Source organism: Ziziphus jujuba, chromosome 12 (assembly GCF_031755915.1).
Source record: "Ziziphus jujuba cultivar Dongzao chromosome 12, ASM3175591v1".
NCBI lineage: Eukaryota > Viridiplantae > Streptophyta > Magnoliopsida > Rosales > Rhamnaceae > Ziziphus > Ziziphus jujuba.
This window is the reverse complement of record NC_083390.1, coordinates 5,985,336-6,003,019: the sequence shown is the minus strand read 5'-3', so window position 1 is coordinate 6,003,019 and position 17,684 is coordinate 5,985,336. Positions and strand designations below refer to the sequence as shown.

The 17,684-nt window shown below is 33.9% G+C and overlaps 3 protein-coding genes across 8 annotated transcripts; all 3 read right to left on the bottom strand.

Moving 5' to 3' along the window:
• Positions 1–3,776, bottom strand: LOC125418107 (probable polygalacturonase At1g80170). Of its 4 annotated transcripts, none has more exons than XM_025078344.3 (10): positions 3,657–3,776; positions 2,742–2,920; positions 2,308–2,439; positions 1,989–2,159; positions 1,873–1,893; positions 1,556–1,763; positions 1,221–1,302; positions 975–1,083; positions 733–849; positions 1–590 (listed from the first exon to the last, which is right to left on the bottom strand). In XM_025078344.3, the coding sequence occupies exons 2-10, from the start codon at positions 2,913–2,915 to the stop codon at positions 297–299; spliced, it is 1,308 nt and encodes a 435-aa protein (XP_024934112.2). In that variant the 5' UTR covers positions 2,916–2,920; positions 3,657–3,776; the 3' UTR covers positions 1–296. The 4 variants fall into 4 exon arrangements, with proteins under 4 accessions (XP_024934112.2, XP_024934110.2, XP_024934111.2 ...); XM_025078342.3 differs by lacking the exon at positions 3,657–3,776 and adding an exon at positions 3,180–3,314; XM_025078343.3 differs by lacking the exon at positions 3,657–3,776 and adding an exon at positions 3,180–3,279 and having other exon boundaries at positions 2,742–2,935.
• Positions 3,699–6,001, bottom strand: LOC125420306 (pentatricopeptide repeat-containing protein At1g74600, chloroplastic). Its single transcript, XM_048466858.2, has one exon. The coding sequence runs from the start codon at positions 5,709–5,711 to the stop codon at positions 3,699–3,701; it is 2,013 nt and encodes a 670-aa protein (XP_048322815.2). The 5' UTR covers positions 5,712–6,001.
• Positions 6,002–6,141: 140 nt separating this feature from the next.
• Positions 6,142–9,184, bottom strand: LOC107428699 (uncharacterized). 3 transcript variants are annotated; one of them, XM_016039269.4, is made up of 6 exons: positions 9,027–9,165; positions 8,822–8,838; positions 8,226–8,557; positions 7,447–7,551; positions 7,181–7,228; positions 6,142–6,652 (listed from the first exon to the last, which is right to left on the bottom strand). In XM_016039269.4, exons 3-6 carry the CDS (start codon positions 8,478–8,480, stop codon positions 6,413–6,415), a joined length of 648 nt encoding a protein of 215 aa, XP_015894755.2. In that variant the 5' UTR covers positions 8,481–8,557; positions 8,822–8,838; positions 9,027–9,165; the 3' UTR covers positions 6,142–6,412. The 3 variants fall into 3 exon arrangements, with proteins under 3 accessions (XP_015894755.2, XP_024934113.2, XP_015894754.2); XM_025078345.3 differs by having other exon boundaries at positions 8,780–8,838; positions 9,027–9,107; XM_016039268.4 differs by lacking the exon at positions 8,822–8,838 and having other exon boundaries at positions 9,027–9,184.
• Between the last annotated feature and the right edge of the window lie 8,500 nt (positions 9,185–17,684).

The following is a 17,684-nucleotide window of genomic DNA, read 5'->3' as shown; positions in this document are numbered from 1 at the left end:
TAAAAATATATTTAATCGTTATCATTAAATCAGGATGTTCCTTTTCTTTTCACAGTATAAGTGTTTGATATATGTGCTATCAATTTTCTATGACTTTAGTTCCATTTCATTTCAGTATATGACTACTATATATAACATCTTTAATTTCCCATAAAATTTAGCTTCGGCACATCAAACCTCCCCCAAGAATCCTTACTAGAGAGCACCTACAGCTCATTTACCCTATTTTAGTATCAGTATCAATCAATTATTTATGTATACCTATATTTATATATATATATATATAAGGAACCAACTCAGAGTTCAGTGTGGACAATATCCTCTATTCTGGTCTCTGCAGGGTCAGCAAGATAGATCTTGTCATGAGAATTGAGGCAGTCTGCTGAGGGATGAATAGTTCCATAACCAATGCCTTGAGCAGAGTTGCAATACGTCTCCACCGTGCCATCTTTCTTCTCCAAGTTGATGTTACTAAGGATTATATTGCTGCATGGAACTGTGTCACTGCATGCGAATTTCATGGCCTTTTCACTCTTTGTAGTTCCACTTATATTCCGGAACACAATCTGAGTTATGTTGACAGCTGATGTCTGAAATCAAGAAAATGAAAGACAGCTTAGAGTTTTGATTGACAGGAGTTTCAATCTTTGATTCCCAAACAGCTCATTGCATGAAATAAGACTTTTCTGATCCAAGAGTTGGAAGTCAAATGGCAGAAATCTTAAGAGGTACCTGGTTTTGACAGGTGGTTGGAGAATCACAGTAGAATTGATCAATAATGATGGGGTTCGATACATCTTCCATTCTCACATTTTGAAACCGTACTCCACGAACATAACCTGAACCTCCCTGGATGTATACCAGAAATCCCAAAGAAAGAAAGGAACAAACAAAAGGAGTTCATGTCATTCTTGTAGTCTTAAGTGCATTCACAGTGTTACCATAAGAGTGTTAGACTGTGATAGCTGTAAAACCTGCCAAGTTTTGATCCTGAGGCCATTGGTAGTCTCCCTGAGGTATGCTGTATCCAAGACCACCTTAGTAACTAAGGCTGTAGAGTTATCCTTCCCAAGACTTCCAATGCTGTGATCAAATTTTGTACAAAAACAAGTAATGATAATATGATTAGTGCATCAATGATAGCCATTCTATGCATGGAATCTACCCTTCCAGGAGTGGGATGTCATGGGAAATTGTAGAATTCAGTGAGTAGATGCTACCTGATTCCGTGTCCTGGTCCACAGTAGATTCTCTTCATCTTGATGTTGGAGCTTCCGTTTACGATTGAAACACAATCATCCCCTGAATATCATAAAGACATTAAGAACAATGGTTGTATGCTTTCTTAATTAGGATATGAATGTAAATATGGAAAAGCTATGGTTTGTAGCCACTGCATTCTTTCAGCTTTCTTTGGGATGTCATACTATCCCAATATCTTACATGCTGAAACTGTTGGCATGAACAACCAATATACGGCTTCATATTTAATAAAGTCTAATTCTGAACTATGAAAGATAAGAAGACAAAAGGATGTTGATAATGTGAAAGGAACCTGTTCCGATTTTACAGTCTTGGAGAACCACATTAGTAGATTGAGTGATATGGATTCCATCAGTGTTGGGACTATCTCCTGGAGCTGTGACTTGTACTCCATAAATTCTCACAGAGTCAGACCGAGAAATGACAAAATTCATCTGCTGGCTGTTCTGGATGGTAATTCCTTTTACCTTTACGGCTCTGCTTGAATCTATAGTTAATGCCTGATAACAAAACCTCAACTTAAAATTTGTCTGGTGTTTATATTCTTATATAGTTTCAATAACTTTTTTTCAAGTATAGTTGTTTTGTAATTCAGTGAAAGATTCTTACTGATGGCGCTCCTTTGCAAGGCTGTAGAAAAGAAAGGTAAAATTGTTAGTTTTTTCTTTTCACAAATTTAAATACTTTAATACAAAATAATCTATGAGGAAAGTTCTAATAATTACATTTGACTTGTTCTTTTTGCAGGATGCTGCCCACCATTTGCTGCCTGAGCCATCAATAACTCCATTACCTTGAAAAAGGACTCCTTTCAGTTGGGAGAATTCAAGCCATATCCGTGAGAATTTTGGATCCCACTTCTTCGGTTCATCTGGTGCGACTAACGTTCCATCAATCTGTATATCAAGTGAAACCAAGTATAATAACCGGAAGAGAATAGGGATTCTATGAAAAGACTTCAAAGTTACCATTTCAATAAATTTATGCATCTTTATTATAAAGTATAGATGTCTGTTTGGGCATGTAATACATATTGCAGATTACCTGGATAACCATGTCACTTTCACATTGTTCCCCCTGAAATTTTGTCGCACTAAGTAGATAGCGGCGTCCTGGAGGTACCAGAAGAACTGATTTGGGCGTAGAGCAGGCAGTGTCCCATGCTTTTAGGAAAGCCTAATAACAGCAACATTTTAGAAATTAAGGTTCAGTGTGTATGCAACAGTTTAAGCAAATAATGTTTTTTCACACTTTACTGTTGGAAAGTCCAAACCTTTTGCTGAAGTATTAAATTGTTCTTGCATATATTACCTGTTGGTATGCAATAATATTGCATAATAATCTAATGGTATCAACAATCATTTTTCCAACTGATGATGCTAAATTGGAAAAATTTGGCATTTAAATTTTAGCTCAGCAGATTAAGGTTTAATCATGGCATAAAATATCCAAATATGCATAAATATATGTAACTTCACCTGGGTATCATCAGAAACTCCATCTCCAACTGCACCAAAGCTTTCTACATTGACAAGAACCTTGCTGCCACGTTCGCTGGTCCATGATGGGATCTCAAAAACGTCAACATCATTCTCTTCTTCCATGTCTAAGCATTCTAGTTTACCAAGCATGCCCATGTTGTCATATACCATGTTTCCTGCAACTCCATAAGCTGCTATCAATAAAGCAAGAAATGAAAGCATGAACAATTTATCCATGTTTTGTCTCGTCTGGATGCTTTGCAAGATTGATTGATTTTGTATAAATCCAATGAAACAATGGCTTATAATTTATATGTGCAGATTAGTTTTGGAAATGAAGGGTTTTGTGGAGTATGGCTTGACTTGAAAGTAGATGAAGATGTTACATTTTCTACATGCCCACACTTAAAGTACAAGGGAAATTTTTTTAAGTACGTTGCTTTACTCTTCAACCAGACTCCAGTGCAACAAAATACACCGGCCACAGTGTTCATGGGTCCTGTGTCCATCTCATTCTCATCATCCCTCTCCCTTTCTTCTCTGCAAGACAGTACAAGTTGCAACCTTTTCTGGACAATCAGACTTTCATAACTTCACAATAAAAAATTCATTTACAATCAAAAAGTACAATATTAAAAATAATAGATATCAAAAAAAATCTAGAAAGAAAAGGTCATTGGGTTAGTTAGACCAAACAGGGCAACACAAATATGGATCATATTTGTTTCACTCCATGCACGCCCAAAGCTTCAAGGCGAAGTAAGGAAAAAGGAAGTACTTTTTTCGGCAGAAGATGTAGACCTCATATAATTCATTTTCCAACAAAAAAAAAAAACAAAAAAAAAACAAAAAAAAAAAACAAAAAAATGATTGAAACCCCATATAGTTTAGAATGCCCAAGTTCATGGGTACCTAGTGTTCTGCAGCTGGCTGTGTCAGCTAAAGATGCTAAAGTTAACGAGGACTGTCTATCTCAATCAAACTGTAACCAATCTCCCTTGTAACCTTCTGTGCCATCGCATACTCTCTAATTTGCAATGATGTGTCAAATTCCCCAATTTCAGAATAAAAGTTCGAGACTTGCAAACAAATTGCAGGATTCTCTTGGTCAAGCTCCAGCAAAATTTTTGCTGCTTTTCTTCCCAGTATTTCATTTTTGTATACTTGACAACTTCGCAGCAGTGAGCTCCACATCATGCAGTCACCATTTCCCGGTGCCTGCTGCAGCAACTCTACAGCTTCATCTAGCAAACCCGCACGGCCTAATAGATCAACCATACATGAATAATGCTGTCGGTCTGGGGAAATCCCATACAAAGTTTTCATTGAATCAAACAACACTTTCCCTTCTGTGATCAAACCCGAATGGCTACACCCAGTTAACACGCACAAAATTGTAACTTTATCAGGTTTCAGACCCTTTTGGATCATAGCTTGAAACAAATCGAGACTTTCACTTCCCATTCCATTTTGGGCATAACCATTGATGATGGACGTAAAACATACGACATTTGGTAAAGGAATCTCCTCAAAAACCTGGCGTGATAATTCATTATTCCCACATCTTGAATATGCATCAATTAATGAACACGAAACTGCAACATCAGATTCAAAACCCAATTTTATTACAAAAGAGTGCAGCAATTTGAAGCTGGCTAAGCTTGCCAATGCAGATACTGCTAAAGCTTTAAGGGTTGTGGAAAGAGTAACTTCATCAAGTCCAATTCGCTCATCAACCATCAAACCAAACATCTCTACTACATCTTCAATAGCATCACAATGCAATAAAGAGGTCATTAATGAGTTGCAACACTCCAAAGTTCTATCTTGAACACTTTCATATATGTCTACAGCTCTTCGAATGTCACCACATTTTCCATACATATTTATCAAAGCAGATTGAACATGAACACTCCCATGTTCAAAGCCCGATTTAACTGCATAAGTGTGTATTTGCTTTCCAAATTCAATATTTTTGGTCCCACTGGCTACGTTCAACAATCCCACGAATGATCGGATCGATGGTCTCTTCCCCCAAAACTGCATCCCAGCAAATAACCCAAGAGCATCAAACAATAACCCACTTTCAGCATGGACCCAAACGATTGAATTCCATGAAATTACATCCTCAGCTGGAATAGGTTCAAATGCTTTTCTTGCATCAATCAATCTTCGACAGGCAGAGTACAAATCGACCAGAGCATTGGCAACGAAGATATTCAACTCTACCCAACCGGACTTAAAAGCATGGCAATGGAGCTGCTTTCCTTCATCCAATAATCTGCCACAACTACATCCACGAATCAAATAACAGAAAGTAAGCCCATTTGGCTCCAAACCACTCATCTTCATTCTGGAGTAAAATCCAAGTAGCTCTTCTACACGAACCACATCGCAGAACCGGCGAAATACCAAATTCCAAGTCTCTAAACTTTGCTCTGGCAACTCATCAAACAGCCTCAGAGCTACATTGTCAAGTCCCATATTCATATAAAGATTAATAAGCGAACTTCCTACAAACAAATTCAACTTGAATCCAAGGCAAACGATCCTGCAGTGAACTTGAATTCCCTCTCTATAAAACCCTGCATCACTACAAATACCCAATACAGAAGAAAACGTTGAGGCGCTCTCTGGAATTCCCAGTGAAACCATTTCAGCATAGAGAAGAAGAGCCGGTTCCGGTAACCCATATCGACGATGCCCAGAAATTAGCAAGTTATAGGTAACATTATCGCAAACTGGCATTTCATTGAACACGTTGAAGGCAGAGTTAAGTTTCCCAGCTTTGATCAGACTACCGATTATCCGGTTCTTGGAGTAAACATCCTCAGCGGCGTTACTTTGGCAGTACGAATTTAAACTCAGAGAGGAGGTTAGCGATGTAACTGGTATGTTAAAATTCGATGCAAAAGCTGTTATGGTCCGAACAAGGGACTGTAACTTAATACTTTGTATGATCCGCATAATTTCTTACGTAAAAATTGACATCTGGGACCGCGAAAATAACCTTCAAAATCAAAGCTTTCTGTTGAATTAAGCGGGTTAAGTTTATTCCGTCTTTTTATTTTGATATTTTCTCAGAAACCCAGATGCAAAATAGGAGAAAAAAACATACTTCAGAAAGCAATGGTGGTTTTGCACCGAACTCTCTTTTTTTTTTTTTCTTTTTTTTTTTTTTTTTGGGCTCTTTGCTTGCTTTTGTGAATATAAATAAGCGTGAGACCAGAGAAGGTGAAATATTAACGGAAGATATACCAGACAAATCGCTCCAGCTCTTCAAGTTGGAAGCCCCACACGCTACAATACCATGCTTATACGTCTTTCTAGTGTTCGATGAATTACTTATAGTAATCAACTAATTCAGATAATCATTTAGAGTTGAATGTGAACAATATACGAAAAAAATACATATATATGAAATATAAAGAAAGAAGATATTGCAACAAGCTAACCATCATAAGATAGATACATCGACCACATTTTTAAAGCAACAACAAATCCAATTCCCAGGCCAAAAACAAACAACAATCCACAAGTTCATATAGTTTTTTTTTTCTTTTTTCTTTTTTTTTTTTCACAATTAAATTGGTATTGTCACAATATATTTACATTTCACAGCAGATGACAGATAAAACATGAAATCCATACACTTTGATAAGTAACATTTAACAGGTGCCAGCAATGGCCTCCAAAAGGGAAGCTGCAAATTTCATCTGTGTTGCTTCATCAACTCTTGAAAACAGAGGAACATGGACAAAAAGAGATTTATGACCCTTCTGTTCTGCAAACCGGAGGGAGTGATAATACACATAATTGCACACAAATCTTCCGGCATCGTCGGATATTGTTACATCGTAGTCTTTGTTTTTCAAGAACTTCAGGATTGCCTCAATGGAGCAACTAGTCTTCATGAACGAAATGGTAAAAAGTTAGTGCATACAGACGCAGCTTTTCTTGGCAGTGCTATAGTTATGGCTAGTTAATTATCAATAAAATTAAACAATCAACGTTCTGCGAGGAAGCAGCAGCTTCTCCAGCAAAAAGTTGTATTAGACCTAGAGTACATTGCCGACTAAACCATGCTAGCCAAAATTTTTCACTTTCTGCAGGTCACAAACTTTTCTCAGTATTTGGCCAGAATATTTTTCATTCAGGTTTGAACTATGATTATTGATACTCTACTTACTGTAAGCCTTTTCATCAGTTGGAAAGACAAGAAAAGGTTTTGTTGGTTGACTAACTCAAAAGCTTAGTAATGTCATATTAATCAGCTTATCACCCTATCCAAACCTCATAGTTGACTCGTTAGTCCAACATGTAATTAAGTGGTGGTGTAAGGCTTACCACCATCATAATAACAAGTAGCACCACATCAGACGTTGTTGCTAGAAAGAAATTTCAAGATGCAAAATCAAGAAGAAATAATAAAGTACCTTTCTTGTATGAGAAGTTCCTCCATCCTCAGGGACTATTGGCAGATGCTAGGAAAGGAAAAAGGGAAAATAATCAACAAAAAAAAATTGCAATTTATTTGGCCTGCAATAACCCCAAAGCTTCGTTGTCTTTTTTTGACTGGGCAGAGGCAGCTCTTGTAAATAAATGGTCTAGAGACTCTAGACAATCATTTAAGAGAAACAGAAAGTTTCCTACAATTAAATGACAAGATTAGCCATTTTATACGAGGAAGAAACATATCTACCTGAGGTTGCCATCCTAGCTCATCCGGGCAGCGGAAAGTAGCTTCATTTAGTGCTTGCTTCTCAATGGCAAATTTTACTGCTCCACTATTCACTCCAAAGTGAAGCTGAAGAACCAACAACAAAACTGGTCATCATCAAAGCTCGTTCAGGAAACAATAAAGAATTCGTCTAATATGTACTTTTCATTAACAAAATCCTTTCATAATTATCTGCAAACTGTTAGACCAATAACATAAGTGCCCTCAGAATCGTGAGTCAAAACTATTAGCTTCAAAGCAAGAAAATCTGAATACAACTTAACTAGGCTGGAGGAAAAATATTTGTATCAACTACCACTAATTTGTGCGCCAATCAGATCCTATGTGATATTGGATGTGAAGAGGAATGGCTAGATCAAGGAATTCTATTGCTTAAATGATTGGTGAAAAGTCCAAAAGATTTTCCATTTGAAGAAGCAACTAAACAATCAAAGACCAAAGTAAGCAGTGATTCTAGCAGAGTGTCATTCTGTATGGTGATATTTTGTATTTCATAAATTAATATGGCTTTTAGAAAGATGCTCTTCCGTTCACATTACCTCAGTCATACCAGTAGGCCAGTTTACCATAATCTTGATGCATTTAAGGGTCATTTTTCAGAACCAACCAACTTAGAAAAAACTAAAATAGCAAAAAATAAATAAATAAATAAAAAAGGTTCCCATTTTTCAGAATCTCAAAATGTTTAATCGATTTATTGAAATCACAAGGAATATGGAAAATTGGAAATGAACACTGACCCATACAACTTGTTCATTGGCATTGCTGCTCGGGATGCCCGACTCCAAGGTCTTGTAAAGCGTGGAAAGTGCACCATCTCCAGCAGTTTCAAGAAGAGTGCAACTCCCAAGAGTAACACCAGCAGGCAAACCTCTCTTTTCAACAAAATCCTTCAGATTACAAACTATAGTCTCTGTAGGATTTTCAGGAACACCTTGAAACTTCTTGAACCCAGTTACATGAATCACAACAGCTTTTAGCCCTTCAGATCCCATTTCCTTGCTTTTTACACGATTACAATTCCCAATTTTTTAAATTCTCTTCCTAACTAAAAGCCTCTTCACACCAACCCCTGAAAAACACAAACTTTCATTTGAATATCAAATACCCACTACCACTTTTGTACCATAAATCCAACAAACTTAACAAAAAAAACTTAAATAAACAGAAACATAAACAATCCATCTTCAGAACTGAAACAATTCTCAATTTTATCTTTTTCTCTCTCACAAAAAAAAAAAAAAAAAAGGAAAGAAAAGAAAAGCGACAAAGAGTCAACGGTTATATATTATACATTTTGATAGAGAAAACCCAGATATACGTATGAATATCTTACCAAGTTTGCTGATTTTCCTGGTGGATAAATTAAAAGCTTAGTTTAGATAATGATTTAAGCATAATTCAGAAGAGAAAGTTGAGACAAAAGCTGTAAATTCTATGCTCAAACAAGAATGATGCAGAAAAAATAAATCGCATAGAAGAATGTTAATAATCTGGGATTTGAAACAAAAAAAGATAAAAAAAAAAAAAAAAAAAAAAACCTTGTAATTCACGCCTCCTTTGAGAGTCTTTTTCTGAACCATCAAATTGCCGTCTTTGAAGTGGTAGTGGTGGAATAGCAGCGGAAAACTGAGAAAGAGAAAAGAAAAGTTGATTGCATTCTCTCCCTCTGAGTCTCGGTGGGCCTTTATTGGCTGCTATTGTAATCCACTTTCAAAAATGCTATTTTTTTGGTCACATATTACGGACATTGCCATTATCATGTCCTTATCCTGAGACAAAGATTGTTTTCGGTGTATTGATTACCTCATATGCTTTTCATTTAAAATAGTAAACGATACTTAGGTCGTTGAGGGACGTGGCAGGATTTAATTGGGTAATTTATGACGGCGGTAGGCATGTGGGTACAATGTTGTCCGTCAAATAAATCATAGTCATAAATGGATGGAGCAATTATGGCCGTTAGATCTGCAAATATATATATATATATATATATATTATATGTAGATGCCAAATTGTACACGCTGGCATGGCATCCTTATCAAGGATCATCATCAGCGACAGCTCCTTTTTATGTTTTCATGGTTTGAAGTTTGAGCACGGAATTGTTACCGTCTACCAAAAAATTCAATTGATTAATAATTTTGTTGAATTTATGTGCTCCTTTATGTTCTTTTTCTCCATCTTCTTACTATTTTATATAATACATTAATTATTTTTTTGCAATATGTAATATAATACGTTAATTAAAAATTAAATTTTATTTTGTGACAAACAAAATCTATCATAAGCTTAAAAATTACATATCATGAAGTTTATATTTATATGAAAAGAAATAGACTAGAAGGAATATGTACTTAATCTTCCATATGCTTTTGGTAATTGACTGTAAATAAAATCTTCACTGATTAGGTATATATTTTTTCTAAATCATATATTAAGTGGAAATATTATTTTTGATAGAAGGTGAAGATATTAAAAGCATATATATGATAGAAATATCTATAATTATTAGATTAAAATGTGTTGCTTTTTTTAGTAAACGAGTAAGATGTGTTGCTATTTCATTCGGATAAACCGTACATGACATGAATTGAAAATGTTTGTCGATTAAAAATTATAAATAGGTCACCATTCTGAAAAATCTTTTTTTTTTTTTAAGGATAATATTTTGAAAAAATCAATGAGAACAAAACCATCAAAATTAAAATTTATTTACTAAATAACATGGCATAATTTTATTGGATTTATTTTCTATGTACCATTCACAATTTGTTAGTTTGTTTGAAAAAGTGATATTAAAATATTAACTAAGTTTTAAATATACTCTTTAAAAAGTTAATTTTTTTTTTGATTTTTTAAAAAATAAAATTAAAAAAAATAAAATGGGAAAGGCGATTGGAAATGGAAAATTTTACCCTCATCCAGGGAATTTTCATCCGAGGTATGAGATGGGGAATCTCCAGAGGACAACGATGAAGGTAGGTCGCCCAAGGCCCTGCCCACCCAGTTACAATCCCTAATCATAACTACCTATAATTTCTAATTGTTTATGGACCATTAGATGTGCTTGTTCAATGATCAAGATGATTTGTCATAAATTTTGGTTTAGCATCAACCCCTTTATCTCATCTATGTTGGAACACACTAAAGGTACCTTCTATCAAAAATATTGAATTTAGATGCTATATTCTATTTATTGCCAAAAAACAAAAATGCCATATTCCCCTTTTTTTTTTTTGGCCTCTCCATCTTGTTATTATATAGCAATTTAACCAATATAATAAAATTTAATTTTCTAAATGGTAAAAAAAAAAAAGAGTAATGTCAAAAATATCAAAATATTTATCAAATGATACACACTAAAATATTATTAATTTATACATTCATATAACCTAAATATGAAACAATCAACTATTAAATGGTTAAATAAATTAAAAATTCAGTTGGTACGAACACCACCACCTATGCTTGCTACGTCGAATTCTAATTTACTAGAGGACAAAGAGTGGTCGGGGGCATATAAAAAAAAATTAAAAATTAAACTAAATGTTGTTATATTATTTAATAAATAAATTTAGTAAATATCTTGATAACTCTAATATTATTGGGGAAAAAAAAGTACTTTTCTGTAGCAAATAGAACCTATGATTAGCTTTATAAATTCATATTAGTAATTTAGTTTTTATGAAAGTTTCTATTTTGGTTAAAAAAAAAATACATTAAGAAATACGTTATTAATTTTTGATGTATTTGTTAAGAAACTAGCTAAATATTCACAAATTTGGTAAATATTTTTGTAAAATTAAATATTCAAAAGTTGATAATATTTAAAGCATAAACTAATAGATAATATTAAAAGCATAAACTAATACAATTATTAGTTTAATGGTTCCCTTATCAATATTTATGTCATAATAATTTTTTAATCAATAAAATAAATGCACATCACATTGTTATATTATTTTAGTAAATTTCTTAGTACTCTAGCATTATTATAAATATAAACCAATAAAGTAATATATATATATTTTTTTTGTATTATCACTTTATTTATGTATTATTTTGTAAATATTTTGGTTATTCATAACATATTATCGATATATTAATGGTTGAAACTTTAAAACAATAACTAAAACTAAATAAAAACTAAATATGACCTTGGTAGATTTCTTTAATAAAAATTTAAATGCATGAAGATGTTTTGCATTGCATAAAATTAAACAGAACTTTTCAGCCAAAACAGAAAAAAGAAAAAAAAAAGAAAAAAAAAAAGAGAATTTATGTCATTAAAAAAAACTCATTAATCCAATTGATATAACGTTTTTTTTTTTTTTTTTTCGTTGTTGTTGAATCGATGTTACATCTTTTGGGTCAATAATTGAGTCTTAAACGTGCAAAAAACATATACAACTACCATGTTCACGTGAAGTTTAGGTACATTGCATTTGGTATGAAAATCAATCAATCAATCTATCAGCTGATTTCCAATTAACTCTTGCAGTTTGCATACCCTGTTTCTGTTGTTTACACTTTCACTTTTATGCCTAAAACTTTTGGTTAAGAACCTCTTCATAGACAACTTTTCTTACTATTTTATTTGGCTTAAAACAACTCAAAAAGCCCATTTTCTATGTCTTATACCAAAATATCTACAAACACACGTATTATTACTTCACATCTAGTAACCACTTTATTTATTATTGAAATTATTAGATTCTTGCAAATATAAACTTGCAAAAAGAGATTTTAGAAGTTTAAATTGATGGAAGTGGGCTTTCATTTCATCTCACATAGAGGCATGCCTCTTTTTGGACTTCTTTCGAGATCCTTACATTTGTTTTTAATTCCTTTTTCTTTTTAATTTTTGGGTGGAGTTGTTGAGTTTTAAACCCATAACCTTTTGGATTTCTAGAGTTGTATCAGATGGATGTCAGAACTACTTTTCCAAACGATGATTTGTATGAAGATATGTATATGGTTCAACCAGTTAACTTCCAGTAAATTGGGAATGATAATTAGTTTGCAAGCTTAAGAAGTTTATTTATGGTCTTAAACAGGCTTCAAGACTGTGATATCTCAAGTTTGATGAAATTGTCATCAAAAATGACTTTAAGGTGAACATTTTCGATAGGTGTATATATATGAAGGTCAATGGAGTAGCTTCATATTCATAGTATTATATGTTGTCATATATACTTCTGGCTACCAATGAAACTGCCACATTGGTTGAGACAAATAAGATATTAGGCAACTATTTTGATATAAAAAATCTTGGTGAGATTTTTTATTTTTATTTTGGACATCCAGATTGTTCGAGATAAGACTAATTATATTTTGCAGTTATCTTAGAAAGCTTATATTGATAAGATTCTTAAAAGGTTTGATATGCACATTTGTTCTCCTAGAGATGTACCGACCATAAAAGATGAAAGACTTTCTAAAAACCAGTATCCCTAGAATGATAGAGAAAATATGGCTATGGAAAATATGGCTATAGAATGATAGTAGGTAGTTTATGTATGATCAAGTTTTTACACGGTCTGATATAGCTTTTGCAATGGGTATGCTTGATAAATTTATGAGCAATCCTAGTCTTAGATATCTTCAAGATACAAAAGATCATATGTTTATATATTGATGCGCCAACTTTCTTAATGTAATTGGTTATAGTGATGTAGATTATAAAGGTTGTGTAAATGATAAAAAATCTATTATTGAATATATATTTATGATGATAGGAGGAGTTGCATCGTGGCAAAGTTCCAAGCAATCTGTGACAGCATTCTTGATTTGGAGGCTGAGTATGTGGCTTGTTATGAGACGAGTTATTATGTAGTTTGGTTTCAAAATTGTATTCGTGATTTGAAAGTTGTTGACTCCATTGAGAGACCTATCATGATGTGTTGTGATAATACTGTAATGGTGTCTTTCTCCAATAATTTAAAAGGTTCTTTTTGTGCAAGGTACATCAATGTAAGTATTTTGTAGTGCTCAGTACTGTTGTTCACACATCGACATAAAATATGGTGGAAGATCTACTGACCAAGACCTTATCTGCAGGCATATTCGAGAAGCATGTATCCCGTATGGGATTGTTGGGTAGTTGAGACATAGCTCAATGAAAGTTCATTATGTATTCTGCAAGAATGTCCATATTGCATATTATTTATTTTGCAATAATGGATAAGTCATGTTATTTACATGTGACTTTAGTGTTTAAAAGGCTAATGTTTTATTGATAGGGCAAATGAGAAAAAATACACGTCATATTTTGTTAGAGTTTTGAGAGATCACACAGATCAGTAAGAGAGGAGTTAGAGAGCAATGTTTATAGACACTGTTATTACGTGTTTTGCAGGATTGGAGATCGAGTTTATCAATGACTGCATTTGGAGGTTAATAGTTTTACAATTAATTATTAATATTAAATAGAATTTATTATGCGTGTTTTTTATCCGTGTTTATTTACTCCATTAATTAGGACTATCATAGGGAAAAGTTAAATATAGTTTTATATACCACTTTTTGTGTATAAAGTTCAACTCTAATCAAATATCCCATAAATGCGTTGTCATTCATTGCATTTAAGGTGACATTAAAATTGAATGTGATAATTTTAAACACATGCCAAAGTAAATATTTATTGGAAATCATACAATATATAGTAAAAGAAAATGCTTTAGATACCGTACATGCTGTGACCTTAATAACCCAGTATTCTTCAAAAGTAACACATTGTTTTGCCATGTTATTGTTGGATTTATGGTCCAAAAGAAATCTAAACCGTTGATCAAGAGCCTTAATTAATAGTGGTCTTTGGATCCCAAAGCTAAGTGACAGAGCCAATTAATAGAGACAAGTGTGGCCCATCTGTTGGGTCCAAGGTAATTAGGAAATCCTGAGAGGCTAGGGTTTGGCGTTTACATATAGATTACTTTCTAAAGAGCCTCCAGAGGGAATATTTTCCAGATACTAGAATAATACCTTGGAGCCTTCTTGTTTCTAGTGATTGGTGTGCCTAGACACAAATCTGTCATAACTAGAATAGCTTGGAAGATTCAGTGAAAAAGGTTAGTAAAATCTATATGGGTAATGACATAATTTATCGCATATTTTATTCAATCGTGATCAGGCTTCCGCTGTATATATGATTCCAACAATTGGTATCAGAGCCGAGATTGAATTGGTATGTGATAAATCGAATCTATTGTTTTATTTTTCTTGTATATGTGATGTATATTAGATATATGGCACCTAGGGTTCTATTATTCATGCTATTTATAATTTTTGTATTATGAATGAATGATTTAGTTTTGGCCTTAATCCATGGTAGATTTTTGCTCTTTTTTTTTTTTTTGGGATGTAACAAGGAGGCTAATCATAAGATTAGGGTTTCCTCCTTGATTGATTTATTTATTTATTTTTCCTGCAATTTTATTTGAATTTTTATATGTAAATTCGGATTTATTAGAAAAAATATGTAAAAGTACCCGAGAAAACTGTATATGTGTTGCCGTTCATCACTTTTAGTGCCGATTTCAGCCATGTTTTGACAAACCAACATCCGGAGAATATGCATGACATGGAGGAGGATCTGTGGGACGAGGATGGCCACTGATAGATTCTTCAAGCGCCCACACTCGCCACTCAAAGTGACTGAGTGGGATTCACGTGCCATAATTCAGACAGCCCATGAGGGTACGTGTGTTGTCAGAATTTGATGATTTTTGGTGGGCTTGTTGCGCTCGTGGCTATCTACCTCCCTGTAAAATTTCGTGAGGATTAGAGGTTTGTGTGGCGTCTGGTGGCGGTTTTGGTGCTCGGGATCAATAGGGGACATGTTAGGGTTTTGTGTTTTTTAGGCTAAAAACCCTAGAAACCAATTCTAACTTGGCCCACACCCCATAAACTTGCAAGATCTGAAGAAAAGAAGAAGTGTGGACCAGATATCTAGTTGGGCTCTTAATTTTCTTTTCTAGAAAATCATGTATTAGAGCCTATTAATTATTCTATGTTTATAATTGTTTAAATTATATAGATATAACATGTGATATGTGCTTAACATACCATTTAGAATAGGTGGTGCCATATAATTGCATCATTTGATATATACATGTGCATAATAATATTTGTTTTATCTAGGTAATATTATTATGGAAAATCCTAATTAATTAATGTAAAATGTTGAATGGGTGAAGGTTAAAAAATAATTTAAATATTGAATAGGAGAAGGTTAAAAATTAATTTAATTTGAAACCTGCAGGCTCCATTAAGGGTCCAATAATAAAATGTTTGTGTGATGCCCCAATGGATAAGCATGACCGGATTTTATTGGATTGGATCTTAAAGAATTTCAAAATTTTAATGAGGTTGTACGATCCAACGTCGACAATGCTTAGATATTAAAGATAGTTTTGAAATTAAATTAATGATTATTACATTCAATTTTAGTGACATTAATAATCCTCCCACGTCACTGAAGCCTGTGTGGTACCATAGTGTCCTTAAGACAATTTTCGTCCTACCGGTACAGATGGTTTCCTAACGGTTGTCTTTTAGGATACAATGGATTCGAAAACTCTCAGACACAGCACCTCCGAAACTTTCGCTTCAAACTTTCGGTGCACCTGAACTTTACCACACTCACAATTAAAACTATGCCCAAAACAAAATATTTTTTCTTTTTCCTTTTTCCAATTGATGCTCACAGTAGGGAATTATGTTTTTAGAACTTGTTTTATCTAAAAATCCATTCGAATGTCAAAACCCACATTAGGAAAGTTAAAAGGCCACACATAATGCTCATAAAGGCCCATTAAAGACCATTATGGGAAATCATTCAAAATAAACAAAAACGTTGCAAACATTACAATCCCCCACATGAACGATTTAACTACTAGGGACTATGCAAGACTCTGGTGGTAAAGCTCTGCAGTTAGAACCCGCATAGGATAGGTAGATGTTACTCTTTGAACCTTCCTTTGTGAGACTATATCTTCTTTACTGACTAATGGTAGATGCGATATCTTTGAACCATTTCATCGTTTATATAAATGATAACATAGCTCACACAGATTCCTTCATGATACACTTCAGTTCTCACTATTGTGTTTATTTTGTCCTTGAACACCTACCTAGTTTTGCGATAGTTTATAGAGAATTGCGCCCTTAACAATTCTCCTTTGAAGCGGCCACTCTTCTCTCTCACATAATTGATTCCTTTTTCCAATGTAATCAGCATTACTATGCAAAGATTATTATACTCACACTTATAAGAATCATTAAAAGCATACTTTATGCTTAACCTCTTTCTATCACTGTTTCATCATAAGAATGGGCAGAGGATCAACCCCCACAGTGAACCATACTAGTCTTTACAATTGCGTTATCCCATTGAACCTAGATCTTAAGATCTCCAGTCAATTAGGTTAGGTTTCCATCGTATCGACTTTACTCATGGGCTTTAATCCCATTCTCCTCGATGATTTTTCAACTAATTCTTTATTTAACTCTTTGGTTAGCAGATCCGCAACGTTATCTTTTGACTTTACATGTATGAACTATGTTCTCATTTACACAAACAACGAAATGGTTCAAAAATATCTCATCTACCATTAGTCAGTAAAGAAAATATAATCTTACATGGGAAGGTTCAAAGAGTAACATCTACCTATCCTATACAGGTTCTAATTGCAGAGCTTTACCACGCATCCACCGCCATTAGAGTCTCCTTATCACTCTTATCATCACTTAGTGGTGCGTCCTCAGTTAGGAATCTCGCAAGGCCCAGAGTAGTCAAGTAGAACAGCATTTTCTGCTACCACCTCTTAAAATTAGTCCCATTGAACTTCTCTGGTCTCTCTGCATGACTTGCAGGTGGAGGCACTTGAAAAACAGGAGTCTGTGAAGGCACTTGTGCAGCAGACATATCTCCACTAGCCATTTCTGTATAATCACAAAAAACATAAATCAATTAGTTGTTATTTTCTATCCCAACAAACTAATTCAAACCAATTTCCAAAAGGCAAATACACAAAAATATGATTTTTAGGGTTTCTGTATATACCACAAAAAATACTGTATATACCCATAAATTATTGTTCATACATAACTGTTCACGTGCCACCTGTGAGACTGCCACGTGTCACTTGCCACAAGTCAGCACATGGATCATCTTTATCATGACACGTGGCTTG

Coding starts and splice junctions, on each gene's coding strand:
- LOC125418107 (XM_016039267.4), bottom strand. CDS start 2,981: ATGGATAAATTGTTCATGCTTTCATTTCTTGCTTTATTGATAGCAGCT. Junction 2,440..2,741: donor GAGTTTCTGATGATACCCAG/GTGAAGTTACAT, acceptor TGCTGTTATTAG/GCTTTCCTAAAAGCATGGGA. Junction 2,160..2,307: donor AAAGTGACATGGTTATCCAG/GTAATCTGCAAT, acceptor CTTGATATACAG/ATTGATGGAACGTTAGTCGC.
- LOC125420306 (XM_048466858.2), bottom strand. CDS start 5,711: ATGCGGATCATACAAAGTATTAAGTTACAGTCCCTTGTTCGGACCATA.
- LOC107428699 (XM_016039268.4), bottom strand. CDS start 8,480: ATGGGATCTGAAGGGCTAAAAGCTGTTGTGATTCATGTAACTGGGTTC. Junction 7,229..7,446: donor AGCTAGGATGGCAACCTCAG/GTAGATATGTTT, acceptor TTCCTTTCCTAG/CATCTGCCAATAGTCCCTGA. Junction 6,653..7,180: donor GAACTTCTCATACAAGAAAG/GTACTTTATTAT, acceptor TCGTTCATGAAG/ACTAGTTGCTCCATTGAGGC.